This window comes from Electrophorus electricus, chromosome 17, assembly GCF_041902795.1.
Source record: "Electrophorus electricus isolate QZ-2024a chromosome 17, ASM4190279v1, whole genome shotgun sequence".
Taxonomy (NCBI): Eukaryota; Metazoa; Chordata; class Actinopteri; order Gymnotiformes; family Gymnotidae; genus Electrophorus; species Electrophorus electricus.
The window spans coordinates 20,482,746-20,499,125 of record NC_137513.1 but is presented as its reverse complement, the minus strand read 5'-3'; the positions used below and the strand labels follow the sequence as shown (position 1 = coordinate 20,499,125).

Sequence of the window (16,380 nt, the reverse complement as noted above, 5' to 3'; positions counted from 1 at the left end):
TTGAACTAGGGAAATTCTACTTAGTGAAAAAAAAATCATGGAAGAAAGCAGACGGACTTTACACCTTTTAATTTTTTATTCCTACAGCATGTCCTGCTTACAGTGCTAAATAATAAAAAATATCAGCAGTTGTATAATATTCAAAATTAGGGAAAACCTGAATAGTGACATAGTTGATGAGTAATATTACAATAAAATGTAAATATATGAACAAACATTTATATAACATTTATAACATGAAATTGGTGCATTGCAAAATTATCAATTCATTCATTACTTTCACTGATGTCATATCCTTGGCCCCAACAATACAATCACAAGCCATAGTTAAGAATAAAAGACCCAGTTTATATATGTTGTTCTAAAATTTCACATAGAAAAATCTATTTTTTTTACCCACTTAGGTTTAATTTTCTTGTGGAAAAAGTAAAAAATGTTCTGTCGAATTTCCTTAGTTTTCAGTCCATATATGAGAGGATTAAGAATAGGAGGAAATATCATTATTGACACTCCAAAGGCCTTTCGTAAGTTTGGAGCTGAATTCTCAAATCTGTGAGCGATGAGAGCAAAGAGTGCATAAAACTCAAAACATAAGAAAACTATTAGGTGTGTACCACACGTCTGAATTGCTTTTCTTTTAGCATCTGACTGCCTTCGAGAAATGCAAGTAAATAAGATTTGAATGTATGTAAATAATACTATCATCAGTGACAGACCTTGAGAAAAAACCATAACAAAAAGACCAAAGTAGTTATTTGAATTTATGTCCCCACATACGAGTTTCATTAAAGATGGATTATTGCAGAAAATATCTACTATTTTTGTGCTACAAATCTCTTTGCGATAGTTAAGAGCAAGTAGAAAACCAATGAGAATACAATCTATCATCCACATAATGATAATTATTTTCAGCAAGTTACTTGAGGACATCAGAGAGTTATATTTCAGTGGGAAACATATGGCAACATACCTGTCATAAGCCATTGCACTGAGAATGACTAATGACCCAACCCCATATAGATGTACCAGTAAAGCTTGTATGAAACATGCAGAGTAGGTTATTGTTCTAGTCTGCAAAAGTATACTAGACACCAGCTGAGGAAAAAAGGCTGTCGCGCCCATCAAGTCATTTACAGGCAAGTTAAATAACAGAATATACATGGGCTTGTGAAGTTTGCGATTCAAAGCAATTGTCAGCAGGATGATGAAATTAAAGAGCAAAATTACACCATATGTAAGGATTCCAAATATGAATGCTGGCAAAACATAACATGGAAGCAGGTCCAGTGATTCCAAAGTCAAAGATGTTGCATATATGGAGAAGTTATAATCCATTGCAAACTTTGTTTCAAAGTTTGAAGAACCTACAGTGGAGGGTAAGAAATGTTATGCAGAGCAAATAGACAGATGCATGTATAACAAGAATACACCTGCAAAGCATAAGTCACTGATAACATGAATGAATTAACAATAATTAACATAGACTTTCATTTAGTATTAGGACGAATACTTGGCAAAGTTTAGTATTGTATGAGAGGAAAAGATCAGAGATCCATCATTTCAGACATGCATTTTAGTATTGCATGTTATTTTTATACTTCAGACATTAAAAGCCAACCAAATCCCAATTGCACTTTCTTCCAGTGTAATGTCTCTAGGGGAGACCTAACAAGTGGGTGTCTGTGTCAGTTCCAAACTATATAAAAGCACACAGCAAACAGATAATTTAGATAATTGGCCATAATATTAGGAATTTCTTTCTCAAAACTTTGTTTGTCTAAGTCACAATAAGTGATGGGTTGTGTGTTCTATGGATACCTTCTCTTGGTAGAAATTATATCATGTGACAAAACGCTACAAACCTTCAGCATTCTTCCTCATTCTAGTTTTGTTTTCTTACAGCCCCACCCAATAATACAATTTTGTTCTTATTAAAATGCTTCACAAAAGTTTATATTTACAAACACACTATGATGACCTTTGATATTTAAACTGGTCAATGTCTTTTTTAAACATTTTTCATTGATAACGCAGGAAAAAAAATTACAAGTTATGGCATTTAGGTTAGCATGCCTGATTTTCTAAACAAGGACTTCACTGACAATACTTTACTAGTTTAATTACACAGTGATCTATTGGTTATCAAGGTCTATTTACCACAAGAATTATTGGCTATTTTACCTAGAATGATACAACACATCATTCAGGATCTGATGTCATTAACAATATTCAGATTCTTCAAATTCTTCAGATTAACAGAAGTGTGAAATCTTGTACATGTACTTAAAAACCTTATAAATATATACTATATATTAAATATACCATATATTAAACATATTATAAAGAAAGACCATTACATTGCAGAAGAAAATGATCCAATTATTTTTAAATATGTTTTTTAAGCTGTTGAAACTTTTATGAAGATGGAAGTAACTAATATTATTAGACATCACACTGGCAGGTAATTCCTCTTTATGCTGGGGATATCTTCTTTTGGAAGTAGAAAATGATCTTCTGTCGAATTTCCTTTGTTTTCAATCCATATATAAGAGGATTAAGGAAAGGAGGAAATATCATAACTGAAACACCAAACGCTCTTCTTGTGGATGGGGATACCTTATCAAATCTGTGAGAAATTAGGGTGAAAAATGCATTGAACTCCAAGAATAAAAAAAAACAATTAGGTATGTGCCACATGTGGATTACCTTGTACTTTGTATCTGACTGAGTTTTGAAGGTGAAAGTGATTAAGATTTGGATGTATGTAAATGCAACCGGGTGTGTGTATGTTTGGATCCATATAGTATATTGATGGAAAATATGACTGATGGGAAAATGTATAAAGTACTTCACATGTGACGTGTTTCCATGTGGCTGACGATGGTTTGTGGGGTACAAAGTAAGATTCTGCCCAAGTCAGCAACGGAAAGGTTTTCTAGAGCAAAGGGTATGAGCAGAGGTGAGTGTGTGAACATTTCGGTATGCGGTAGAGTATAAATGTGTCCAGGAGTGTATGATTATTGCGTGTTTCAAACTCCAACAGGTTGGCACTATTATTCCGTGAGGGTTTATGGTAGCGTTTTGGCCCATGTATGTTGATTGTTCCATGTTAGCACATGGTATCATGCTAAGTTGGGTACTGGGAGTGTGCATAGCTAGGAGGATCGAGTTCCATTGGGTAGAAGTTATTTTGTTTTGTTATTTTGTTGAAGTGTTTTGAGTGGACTATTTAGGACCATGTCTGATGGAGAGAGGGAAATATTTTTTAGGGGTTTCGCAGGTTGGAAGTGAGTACTGTGTAGAGTAGCGCTGTGCACAAGCAGCTGAGTGAAAACTTTATTTTGTTTACATGTTCCTGACTTAAGCTCACCAGAGAGGTGAATGTTTCATTTTTGATGTCCCAGGTTTATGTATCCCCTGTAATAGACTGACGTGATTTTCTGTTTATAAGTTTTTTTTTCCTTATAATCTTTTTCAAAATCCCAGTCAGTGGGATCTGTTGGAATAAAGACCCAAAAGTGTTCATAAGCCATCTGTGTGGTTTCTTTCCCCAGCGACTACAAAGTGATACCAGGAGTGGGGTAGTCGTTCTGACAGTTAGCCTAATGTCAGCTTATGTGTGGGGAGGCACAGATCAATAGGGTGGTAGTGCTGAAGAAGGTGGAGCGGAGACGATCGTGGACGAGGAGCCAAGGCGAGTGGAAGAGGGCATGCGAGGAACCAGCCATTGGACTGTGGAGTAACACAGTCTGAGAGGCCAAGGGAACTACAGAGAAGGTTGTCTACAAAAACTCTTCCTCATGGAGTCCAGAGGATTGCCATAAACATTAACCTTTGCAAAGTTTCGCATGTACAGAACTTTCTAAAATGCCAGAACATCTAGATGAAGGTGTGGAACTAGTCTTGGTCATGGCCAAAGAAAGAGTAACAGACATTCAAGCCCAGATTGAGGAACTAAATAGAAAGCATGTGATGACCATGGAGACTAATGACTCTTTACATAGGGCACAGATCATTCATATGTTTATGTGCCAAGGGAATGACACATAGCACCATTCTCTGGTGATTTAGCTAGAGATGGGAGATCTGTAGAGGACATCATTGAAGAAGTTGAGCATGTGCTCCATGTACAAAATCAGTCTGTGAGTGATCAGTATGATTTTGTTGTGTCACTACTGAGAAGTGCTGCATTAGAAGAAATTCAGTTACGAAGCGATAGCAAAATTGATCAGGTTTATGATCTTTTCACATACTTACAGGAAGCCTTTGGTGATAGATGTAATGGTCCGCAGATGTTACACGAGTTCAATAACCGTAAGCAGTGAGAAGGAGAGGACTTACTTTAGTTTTAACATTTCTTGTGACAGTCTCTTAGTAAGGGCACCTGATGTGGTATCTAACATGAAACAGATATTGAGAGACCAGTTTGTGGAAGAGGTTTGTGATCCCACTTTGTGAAGAGAGCTCCGTAGATATGTGAGGGATAGGCCTTCTTCTTTGCAAGTGGAAATGCATGAAGAGGCTTATTTGTGGAGTGGGGAGGAACCCTCTGTAAGCTCAAGGGCTTCTAAATCTAGAGGTAAGAGCACTGAGCAAGTGGAGATAACTTCTTGTGCCTTGGTCAGTGCCCACGAAGACCGCACCTTGTCACAGTAAGACATTAAAGCAAGCTGTGGGGACTTGTCCCATAGTGGAAGTCAGAATCGGGGGTGTTACCGCCTCATGTTTACTGGATACAGGCAACCAAGTGAGCAGCCTGATGGAGGAGTTTTTTCATCAGCAGTTGGGTGGGGAAACGAGATATGTTGGCAACTGCAGGATGGCTCAGATTAACAGCTGCTAATGGATTAGATATCCCCTACTTAGGATATTTAGAGTTGGAAGTAGAGGCAATGGGAATGAAGATCCCAGATTGTGGGTTTCTAGTGGTAAAGAACCCTCAGAATCAGCAGACAGCTATACCCTGCATAATGAGTAAGCTAGATGTAGGAGGCACAATGGAACAAGAAGCTAAAAGGTAAAAGCATTGCAGGACAAATAAGCTTATGTTATTGCTGTGGGAGCTGACAATCTACTGTATGCGTAGACAGTGAAACATGAGATTAAGCTGGTGGATGACGTGCTGGTAAACCTCCCATACCATAGAATTCCACCTACTCAGTATAAAGAAGTCAAGAATTATATCTCTCCAATATTGGAAAAAGGAGTTATTCAAGACAGCTCTAGCTCCTATGCCTCACCAGTGGTGGTGGTACAGAAGGTGGATGGTTTCCTCTGCCACGAATAGATGAGAGTTTTGGTGCTTTGCGTGGAGTGAGGTTTTTCTCCACTATTGATCTCACTAGTGGTTATCATCAGGTGGCCGTTGAAGAAAGGGATCAGCATAAATCTGCATTCACCACTCCTTTTGGTTTATATGAACATAAAACCTAGACTCTTATGGGAGTCTGCAATGGGCCAGCAGCGTTTCAGCGGTTGATGCAGGTGACCATGACTGACTTAATTTTCCAAATAATGCTCATATATTTGGACAATATTTTTGGTACTTTCTAGGACATTTCCAGAGCATTTGGAGAGGTTAGACACAGTGTTGAGACGGCTGCAGGAGACAGGGCTTAAAGCGAAAGTGGAGAAATGTCATTTTCTCCAGGATAAGGTTATCGTTTTAGGACATCAGATTTCAGCTGAAGGTATAGCGACAGACCCAGGAAAGGTGTCTGCTGTTGCACAATGGCCGGTGCCCAAGATGCTGAAAGCACTGCGATCATTTTTGGGGCTCTGCAGATAATTTGTCAAACCATTTTCACTGATCGCAGGTCCCATACATGATTTAGTAAGTTGTTGTCTGAAAATGGGCCCCTCAGCCAGAGTGAATGAGCTGATGGTAAGCCTGTGGAACACAGAGTGTCAGGCTTCATTTGATCATTTAAAGGAGAAGCTGGTTAGTGCACCTGTGCTCAGTTTTGCTGATTTTAGTCAAGACTGACACAAGTAGTCAGGGCTTGGGAGCTGTCTTGTATCAACAGCAAGATGGAGCGAGAAGGGTGATGGCTTATGTGAGTCAGAGGTTAAGAAATGCTGAGAAAAATGATAAATACTACAGCAGTATGAAGTTGGAACTCCTTGCCTTAAAATGGGCCATAACAGAGAAATTTAGGAGTCTGCTGAGCACAAAGTTCTTGGTGGTTACGAACAATAACCCACTATGTCATCTGAATACTGCAAAGTTATGAGCCATTGAACAATGATGGGTTGCACAGCTATCAGCATATGACTTTGATGTTCAGTACTGTCCATGTCGGTGCAATGCTGCAGCAGATGCCCTCTCTAGGTACCCGTCGGCAGGGGAGACCGAGATTGATCCGGAGGATAGTGAATATGACAACTGTATGGCTTTTTGCAATTTAACGAGTAGAGGGACTACTCTTGACCCAGAGTTAGAGATAGGATAGATAGAGAGGTGTGAAGTTAGACAGATATGGCTGAGGGAAGCCTGGTACCTGGGTATGCCAAGAATGAGTTAGTGGTTTTTCAACAACAGGATCCGGTGCTGAGTGTGTTCAGAACCTGGTGGAAAAGGGGAAAGAAGTGTTGAATACACAACTGCTTGAGAGTGTGCATGACTCTATGGGTCATCAGGGCATAGAGAGAACGCTCCAACTACTATACTGTAGGTGTTTTTAGGTAGGGGTGTATGAAGAGGTCAAGCAGTGGGTAAAGAAATGCCAATGTCGTGTTTTGACCAAAATGCCTCATCCCAAAATACATCCACGCATGTAGTCTTTTCTAGCTACCAGACCATTGGAGGTAGTAGCTGTAGATTTTTACCCAACTCGAACCAGCATCTGATGGGAGAGAGAGTGTCTTAGTAATTATAGATGTTTTCATTAAGTTCACACAGGCTTTTGCAACCTGAGATCAAAAAGCTGACACGACTGCAAAAATTCTATTAAAAGAGTTGTTTATTCACTATGGCGTGCTTGAGGAGTTACACTCTGACCAAGGCCGGAATTTTGAAAGCGAGGTCATTGCAGAGTTGTGCAAGCTGTAGGGGGTTAAGAGAAGCCACACAACACCGTCCCACCTGACTGAGAATGCCCAAAGTGAGCAATTCAACAGGATGTTCCTCCAGAGAAGAAACGCAGATGGCCAGAGCATTTACCAGAATTGACCTATGCATATAATGTGACTCCACATGCGACTACAACGTATTCTTCATATTTCTTGCTGTTGAGAATGGATCCTCATCTTCCGATTGATGCATTGTTAGGAAGAGATGCAGTTGTGCCTAATCACAATTGGCTAGCGATACATCAGTGCCAGTAGAGGCACATGAGAGAGCCAAAGCTTATTCTGAACAGAAAGCAGCTGAACGCATAGCCATTCAGAGGAACAAAGTGTACTGCCCCTCCACTGATGTAGGTCAGTGTGTGTATGTGAAGAATCGACCCCCAGGCAGGAACAAAATCCAGGATGCCTGGCAGGCTGTTCCTTCTCGCGGAGTGGACGTGCAGGGGATGAATGTGGACTCAGTGGAGGGAGGACCAATAAAAATAATTAATTGAGTAGATATACATCCCTGCACTCATTCCCCTAGTCCTGCCCCTTGGAGGGGAAAGCGAGAGCAAGTCGTGGAATCTGTGCCTGTGGATGAATTGCAGGTTGAATTGGAGAACCTTGAGGAAGGGGTGATGTTGGTAGGCACAAATCTTTCAGCCATGAGTCGTCATATGGATCAGATTGGCTCAGGGGATCCTAATCTGGATGTAGCAGTGAGGACGTTTTCTGAACCAGATACAGCAGATACAGGGGAAGTGACTGCTGACTTTAGTCTAAAGCCAGAGGTATTGCCTGGTCCAGTTCTGCATAGGAGTAAGCGGACTAATGCAGGTCAACATTCAAATCTGCATCGTGAACCCAGGTCAGTTGTAAGATCTTGTTCAATAGACCCAATGATGGTTTCACAGATGTTAGCTAATCTAGGTACAGTATTCTTCAGAAAAGCTGTGAACAAGGTTAGAAGGTCCCGCACAGTCAACGAGGATGCTGACTGATGGGCAGGGGAGAGTGAAACCGGGTGATAAATACGAAGTGGATTGAAGCAGAACATGGGTGTCGCGACAGCAGTTGAGAACGCAAATACATGATGTCATCATTCCTCCTGACGTTGGAAGCTTATAGGAAGCTTATATATAGAATAGAATTCTAGAAGTGTTAACACTAGAAGTGTTATCAGAAGTCATCCTGGTTGGATGTTAATAGAAAGAGGTAATAACATTTGGATTATGTGTATGTTAAAGAGTAATGAACCTCAGCATGTGTGTATATTTGAATATATAATATATATATGGAAATATGACTGATGGAAAAATGCATAGAGTACTTCACATGTGGTGCATTTCCATGTGGCTGACCATGTTGTAGGTTTGTGGGGTATAGAGTGAGCAAACAGCAATGACAACACAAACAGCAATGACACACCTTGTAAAAAAACTGTTATAAACAGTCCATAGTAGTTATTCAACTGGATGTCCCCACATACAAGCTTCATCAAAGATGGATTATTGCAGCAGATATCTGCTATGTTAGTGCCACAGATCTCTTTGCGGAAGTTCAGGGCAAGTAGTAAACCAATCAGACTAAAGTCTAGGATCCATATTATTGTGATTATTTTCAACACGTTATTTGGGCACATCAAGGTGTTGTACTTTAGTGGACAACAAATGGCAATGTATCTATCATAAACCATAGCAGTGAGAATGAGAAGAGACCCAGCTCCATATATGTGTACCAGGAAAGCTTGCAGGAAACAAGCAGAGTAGGTGATTGTTGTATTCTGTGACAATATATCAGACACCAGCTGAGGGAAGAAGGATGTTGCCCCTACCATGTCATTGATTGTCAAATTAAACCACAGTACATACATAGCTTTGTAAAGGTTCCGGTTCAGAACAATTGTTATCAATATTGTCATATTAAAAAGCAAAATAGCACAATATGTAAGGGTTCCAAAAATAAATGTTGGAAAAATATTTGATGGTAGGATGTCCAATGGTTCCATTGTCAGAAGAGTAGTATATATGGAAAAATAAGTAGCCATGTTAAGGTCCCCTTATGTATCAAGTTTTAATAAACCTACAACAGAGTGTTAATGTAATTTGTCCTTGTGTGCTCTTTTTATAAGTCAGACATTAGGCAACAAGCCTATTCCATTCCCCAATGCTCAGTTTCATGGTTACATGGTTATTCAGAGAATACTTTCATAAAACTCAATTAAATGGCAAATAAGCATATTTTGAGTCTGATATTACTGAAATGCAAGCCAAAATAATATTGATGCAACTTAAGCTGATTTGTTTTTGCCTAAGAAAATGCATGCTTTGACAACAGACCTCATTTGTAAATATAGCTACTAACTGATTTATAGTTGCTTTTGTGGTATGGTTTTGTGCAACAGAATTTATATGAACAGTTGATTTCTGGTGAATTGTGTCTTACTGTGTTGTGTTGAACTGTGTGTGTTACGTTACATTCCTTTTGTATTACATGATACATTCCTACAGTGTCTTTTGTGCAGGACTAGATTAAAACAAGATAGGGGAGATGCTACTCTACTTTGAACTATTTCTGTTAATAAGTGATTTACTGAAGCTCTTAGCTGCAGAAGGCAGCAGTCCCTGGGCTTATTACTTATTAAGACTGATGACTCACTCCATTTCTGCATGGACTACACCAAGCTCAATTATTATTTAACTAGCAGATACAGCTAAGTGCAGGCAGATGACAATCGAGGATCGAGGAAAGCATTGACAATGGCCATGGGGTTTTCTGAGTTTAAGAAAATGCCTTTTGATATTACATAATACCACTGTGATATTTTATATTATGATGCACAATATGGCCCAGAAGCCAGAAACATATTTTGCCAATGCCAGGTAAAATACCTGGGCAATGCAATGAAAGTATCACATCAAAATCTGAAAAAAAAAAAACAAAACAGAATACATTTTTTAAAATTAAATAAATACATTTTTAAAAAAAGATTAGCTTTATATATTGCCATAAAAAACACAAGGTAATTTTACAAAATAAGAAAGTAAGCGCAAAGCACAAAACAGTACATAATGTAAACATTTATTGTTAATAACTGAGTCCACAGATTTTTCTTACAAGTTAAAGACACTTGTAATTGCAAAGTTGCAAAGAATCATTTGAATCCAATATTATGTTCATGAAAATATGTAGGAGATATGTGTGATTTTCATGAATAGTGCCCCACTAGTGACAAATATTCTGAAACTTTAGGGAATCTAAGAGAATCCTTAATGAGACATGACATTTAAGTTTCATTACGATTGGTCAATGCTAAACCTGAGACAAATCTGCTGATCACTGATTGACCGATGCTGATTACAATTTTTGACATATCAAAATATTTTGCCAATTTTACTTAACAGATTATTCTGTTAAAAATAGATAAAAATATTCTATTAAAATTAGAAGTAATATTTTATGTTTCAGTCCTCAAAAAATGACAAAACTGCATTCTTATTAGGACCTTTAGAGCCAAAGAATCATTAATATCAATAAGAGTTGGTATTTGTAGGTAGTTGGCAAAATATATAATTGTGTAGAGTTGCATGTTATATCAGAACCCAAGGCCTGTTACATTAATTGCTTTGTGAATGTAAATACACAAGGCATTTGTGTAAAATGGTATTCATGAAGGTACACTATATTATTATTAATATGACACAAAACAAAATCAAATATATCACGAAATATTATTTAGTACTTGTCATGCTGTGTATAAGTGTCAAATTAAAACATACAAAAATCTCAAGGGCTTGCAGTGAGAACATGTTTGGTGCAAGAATTAAGTATGTAGTTGAACTATGGAAATTCTACTTAGTGAAAAAAATTAATTATGGAAGAAAGCAGGGGGACTTTACACCTTTTAATTTTTATTCCTACAGTATGTCCTACTTACAGTGCTAAGTAATAAGAAATATCAGCAGTTGTATAATATTCAAAATTTAGGGAAAACCTGAATAGTGACATATTTGATGAGTAATATTACAATAAAATGTAAATATATGAACAAACATTTATATAACATTTATAACATGAAACAGGTTCTGCAAATGCATCATGTCATTCATTACTTTCATTATTTTCAAATCCTAGGCCCCAACAATACAATCGCAAGCCAAAGTAAAGAATGAAATATTCAATTTATCTATTGATGCTATAAAATTGCACACATGGAAATTTTTCTTTACTCACTTAGGTTTACAATTTTTTGGTCCAGAATGTTTTGTGGAAAAAGTAAAAAATGTTTTGACGAATTTCTTTAGTTTTCAGTCCATATATGAGAGGATTAAGAATAGGAGGAAATATCATTACAGATGCACCAAAGGCCTTTCGTAAGTTTGGAGATGAATTCTCAAATCTGTGAGCTATGAGAGTAAAGAGTATATTAAACTCAAAGCATAAGAAAACCATTAGGTGTGTACCACACGTCTGAATTGCTTTACTTTTTGCATCTGACTGCCTTCGGGAAATGCAAGTAAATAAGATTTGAATGTATGTAAATAATACTATCATCAGTGACAGACCTTGGACAAAAACTATTGTAAACATACCAAAATAGTTATTCAACTTTATGTCCCCACAAATGAGCCTCATTAAAGATGGATTATTGCAGAAAATATCTACTATTTTTGTGCTACAAATCTCTTTGCGATAGTTAAGAGCAAGTAGAAAACCAATGAGAATACAATCTATCATCCACATAATGATAATTATTTTCAGCAAGTTACTTGAGGACATCAGAGAGTTATATTTCAGTGGGAAACATATGGCAACATACCTGTCATAAGCCATTGCACTGAGAATGACTAATGACCCAACCCCATATAGATGTACCAGTAAAGCTTGTATGAAACATGCAGAGTAGGTTATTGTTCTAGTCTGCAAAAGTATACTAGACACCAGCTGAGGAAAAAAGGTTGTCGCGCCCATCAAGTCATTTACAGGCAAGTTAAATAACAGAATATACATGGGCTTGTGAAGTTTGCGATTCAAAGCAATTGTCAGCAGGATGATGAAATTAAAGAGCAAAATTACACCATATGTAAGGATTCCAAATATGAATGCTGGCAAAACATAACATGGAAGCAGGTCCAGTGATTCCAAAGTCAAAGATGTTGCATATATGGAGAAGTTATAATCCATTGCAAACTTTGTTTCAAAGTTTGAAGAACCTACAGTGGAGGGTAAGAAATGTTATGCAGTGCAAGTAGACAGATGCATGTATAACAAGTATATACCTACAAGGCATAAGTCACAGATGACATGAATGAATTAACATTAAGTAACATGGATTAACATTACGTATTAGGAAAAATACTTTGCAGCAAAGTTTAATGTTGTATGATATAAAAAGATCAGAGGTCCATCATTTCAGACATCTAAATGAACTGCATATTAGTATTGCATGTTATTTTTATACTTCAGACATTAAAAGCCAATCCAAATCCCACCTGCACAGTCTCCCAGTGTAATCACTCTTTGGGAGACCTAAACAAGTGGGAGTCTGTGTGTCAGTTCCAAAACATGCAAAGCACACAGAAAACATATAATTCAGATCATTGGTCTTAATATTAGGAAAATCATCTCAAAACATTATTTGTTCTAAGTCACAATAAGAGATGAGTGGTATGTTTCTATGGATACCTTCTCATGGTAAAAATTATATTATGTGACAGAAATCTACAAACATTCAGCATTCTTCCTCATTCTAGTTTTCTTTTCTTACAGGTCCACCCAGTAATATAATTTTGTTCTTATGAACATGCTTCACAAACGTTTACATTTGCAGACACACTATGATGACATTTGATTTTCAAACTGGTCAATGTCTTTTTTAAAACGTTTTTATTGACAAAGCAGTAAAAAACAAACAAAACAAAACAACAAAAAAAAACAGTTATGGCAGTTAGGTTAGCATGCCTGATTTTCTGGATTAATTACACAGTGATCTATTGGTTGTCAAGGTTTATTTACCACAATAAATATTGGCTCCCTTAGATATTTTAGCTAGTAAATTTTCTTAATATATTTTCTAAGATCAGCACAATGAGATAAATATATAATTTTATTTTGATACCAGGGCTTACGAATCTTAAAATATATATTTGTTAGTAGCTCTACATTCTTACTTAATTTTTTCTTACTTTACCAAGAATGGTAGACCACATCACTCAATAACTGATGTCATTAAAGATATTCAGATTCTCCAAATTCTTAAGATTCATAGAAGTGTGAAATCTTGTACATGTACTTAAAAACCTTATCAATATAAAACTATATATTAAAAATATAATAAAGAAAGACCATTACATTACAGAAGAGAGAAAGTGATCTAATTATTTTATAAATATGTTTTTAAGCTGTTGAAACCTTTATGAAGATGGCAGTAACTAATATTATTAGACATCACGCTGGCAGGTAGTTCCTCTTTATGCTGGGGATATCTTCTTTTGGAAGTAGAAAATGATCTTCTGTCGAATTTCCTTTGTTTTCAATCCATATATAAGAGGATTAAGAAAAGGAGGAAATATCATAACTGAAACACCAAACGCTCTTCTTGTGGATGGGGATACCTTATCTAGTCTGTGAGAAATTAGGGTGAAAAATGCATTGATCTCCAAAAATAAAAAAACAATTAGGTGTGTGCCACAGGTCTGGATTGCCTTGTGCTTTGCATCTGACTGCCTTTTGAACATGCAAGTAATTAAGATCTGGATATATGTAAATAACACTAACAGCAATGACACACCTTGTAAAAAAACTGTTATAAACAGTCCATAGTAGTTATTCAACTGGATGTCCCCACATACAAGCTTCATCAAAGATGGATTATTGCAGTACATATCTGCTATTTTAGTGCCACAGATCTCTTTGCGGAAGTTCAGGGCAAGTAGTAAACCAATCAGACTAAAGTCTAGGATCCATATTATTGTTATTATTTTCAACACGTTATTTGGGCACATCAAGGTGTTGTACTTTAGTGGACAACAAATGGCAATGTATCTATCATAAGCCATAGCAGTGAGAATGAGAAGAGACCCAGCTCCATATATGTGTACCAGGAAAGCTTGCAGGAAACAAGCAGAGTAGGTGATTGTTGTATTCTGTGACAATATATCAGACACCAGCTGAGGGAAGAAGGATGTTGCCCCTACTATGTCATTGATTGGCAAGTTAAACAACAGTACATACATAGGTTTGTGAAGGTTCTGGTTCAGAACAATTGTTATCAATATTGTCATATTAAAAAGCAAAATAGCACAATATGTAAGGGTTCCAAAAATAAATGTTGGAAAAATATTTGATGGTAGGATGTCCAATGGTTCCATTGTCAGAAGAGTAGTATATATGGAAAAATTAGTAGCCATGTTAAGGTCCTCGTATGTGTCGCATTTTAATAAACCTACAACAGAGTGGGAAAATGCACACACAGAATACTTTGACAAATAGTGCCTTATGTAGACATTTACATTTTAGATTAATTTTTTATTTTTTTTTAAATAGTAAGAAGGTTGCTTACCCAGAGTGGGCCTTTACCAAAAAAGCTTCGCACCTGTAACAACAATTAGCTCAGTAGAGAAATAGAGAAATAGGGCCATACATCTTAAAATCATTTCAGAAGATGAAATGTTAATATAGTTTGTCCTTGAGTGCTGTTTTTATAAGTCAGACATTAGATGACAAGCTTTTTCCATTCCCCAGTGCTCAGTTTCGTGGTTACTCTGGGAGGGGATATAATGTGACTCTAGAAGACTTGGTGCTCTGCAGATTCAGAGAATACTCTCATAAAACTCAATTAAATAACAAATAAGCACATGTTCAGTTTGATATTACTGAAATACAAGCCAAAATAATATTTATGCAATTTGAGCTGACTTGTTTCTGCCCAAGAAAATGCATGCTCTAATCCTGAATGCATGATCCAAACATGGAAACACAAATAGTTAGTATATTAAGAAATAAAGGACTCACAAACATATGCTTTACTAAACCTCAGAGTGCTTATTCCATTCTGGATTTCTTACTTGGACCATTTTTACATGGACTTTGACAAACAGACCTCATTTGTAAATATAGCTACTACCTGATTTACAGTTGCTTTTGTGGTATGATTTTGTGCAAAAGAATTTATATGAACTATCAATTGCTGGCGATTTGTGTTTTATTGTGATGCGTTGAACTGTTGGTGTCACATGTTACATTCCTTTTGTATTACATGTTACATTCCTACAGTGTCTTTTGTGGGGGCCTAGATTAAAAACAAGATAGTGGAGATGTTAATCTGCTTTGAAGTATTCCTGTTAATGATCACTATGATCTTTTAGTATGATATACAATATAACCCAAAAGCCAGAAAAATGTTTTACCAGTGCCAGGTAAAATACCTGGGCAATGCAATGAACGGACTACATTGATATCTGAAAAGAAACAGAGTAAAAAAATTTTAATAAATAAATGAAGATTAGCTTTATGTATTGCCATACAAAAAGACAAAAGGTCACTTTACAAAATAGGAAAGTAAGCACGAAGCACAAAACAGTACAGAATGCAAACATTTTTTGTAAATAATTCAAGTCTACAGATTTTTCTTACAAGTTAAAAACACTTGTAATTGCAAAGTTGCAAAGAATCATTTGAATCCAATATTATGTTCATGAAAATATGTAGGAGATGTATGTAATTTTCTTCAACAGTGCCCCACCAGTGACAAATATTCTGAAACTTCAGGGAATCTAAGAGAATCCTTAATGAGACATGACATTTAGGTTTCATTATGATTGGTCAGTGCTAAACCTGAGACAAACCTGCTGATCAGTGATTGACCAATACTGATCACAATTTTTGACATATTGAAATATTTTGCCAATTTTACTTAACAGATTATTCTGCACAAGACAGTCTAATAACCTGCTAATGTCACATTTTAGGGTCAACCAAAGTTGGGATTTGATGAAAAATCAATAATTAGTCAACATCATCTTGCTATTAATGTCTGTGAGAAACATTTAAAGGCTCCTCAATGTTCTGGATATTTGTTAAATGTTAAATGTAGAAGTAATATTCTGTGTTTCAGTCCTCAGAAAATAACATCTAAAAAATGACATCTAAATGAACTGCATATTAGTATTGCATGTTATTTTTATACTTCAGACATTAAAAGCCAACCAAATCCCACCTGCACAGTCTCCCAGTGTAATCACTCTTTGGGAGACCTAAACAAGTGGGAGTCTGTGTGTCAGTTCCAAAATATGCAAAGCACACAATAAACATATAATTCAGATCATT

General features: G+C 36.6%; 4 protein-coding genes across 4 annotated transcripts; all 4 read right to left on the bottom strand.

The window, feature by feature from the left end:
• Positions 1-60: 60 nt before the first annotated feature.
• LOC113587133 (olfactory receptor 51I2-like) lies at positions 61-1,518 on the bottom strand. The gene has a single exon (XM_027025664.3). It carries the CDS (start codon positions 1,333-1,335, stop codon positions 370-372), a length of 966 nt encoding a protein of 321 aa, XP_026881465.3. The 5' UTR covers positions 1,336-1,518; the 3' UTR covers positions 61-369.
• Positions 1,519-2,472: 954 nt separating this feature from the next.
• Positions 2,473-9,100, bottom strand: LOC113587115 (olfactory receptor 52B2-like). Its single transcript, XM_081700479.1, has 2 exons — positions 8,457-9,100; positions 2,473-2,764 (listed from the first exon to the last, which is right to left on the bottom strand). The coding sequence occupies exons 1-2, from the start codon at positions 9,098-9,100 to the stop codon at positions 2,473-2,475; spliced, it is 936 nt and encodes a 311-aa protein (XP_081556605.1).
• Positions 9,101-10,778: 1,678 nt separating this feature from the next.
• Positions 10,779-12,461, bottom strand: LOC113587116 (olfactory receptor 51I2-like). Its single transcript, XM_035534347.2, has one exon. The coding sequence runs from the start codon at positions 12,235-12,237 to the stop codon at positions 11,293-11,295; it is 945 nt and encodes a 314-aa protein (XP_035390240.1). The 5' UTR covers positions 12,238-12,461; the 3' UTR covers positions 10,779-11,292.
• Positions 12,462-13,209: 748 nt separating this feature from the next.
• On the bottom strand, positions 13,210-14,477 carry LOC113587117 (olfactory receptor 52B2-like). Its single transcript, XM_027025635.3, has one exon. The coding sequence runs from the start codon at positions 14,460-14,462 to the stop codon at positions 13,524-13,526; it is 939 nt and encodes a 312-aa protein (XP_026881436.2). The 5' UTR covers positions 14,463-14,477; the 3' UTR covers positions 13,210-13,523.
• Positions 14,478-16,380: the final 1,903 nt, after the last annotated feature.

What these genes read in the sequence shown, in the direction of transcription:
- LOC113587133 (XM_027025664.3), bottom strand. Translation starts at nt 1,335, where the DNA reads ATGGATTATAACTTCTCCATATATGCAACATCTTTGACTTTGGAATCA.
- LOC113587117 (XM_027025635.3), bottom strand. Translation starts at nt 14,462, where the DNA reads ATGGCTACTAATTTTTCCATATATACTACTCTTCTGACAATGGAACCA.
- LOC113587116 (XM_035534347.2), bottom strand. Translation starts at nt 12,237, where the DNA reads ATGGATTATAACTTCTCCATATATGCAACATCTTTGACTTTGGAATCA.
- LOC113587115 (XM_081700479.1), bottom strand. Translation starts at nt 9,100, where the DNA reads ATGGCTACTTATTTTTCCATATATACTACTCTTCTGACAATGGAACCA. An exon ending in TCATTGCTGTTTGTGTTGTC is followed by an intron (nt 2,765 to 8,456) that starts ATTGCTGTTTGC and finishes GGTTGCATTTAC; the next exon opens with ATACATCCAAATCTTAATCA.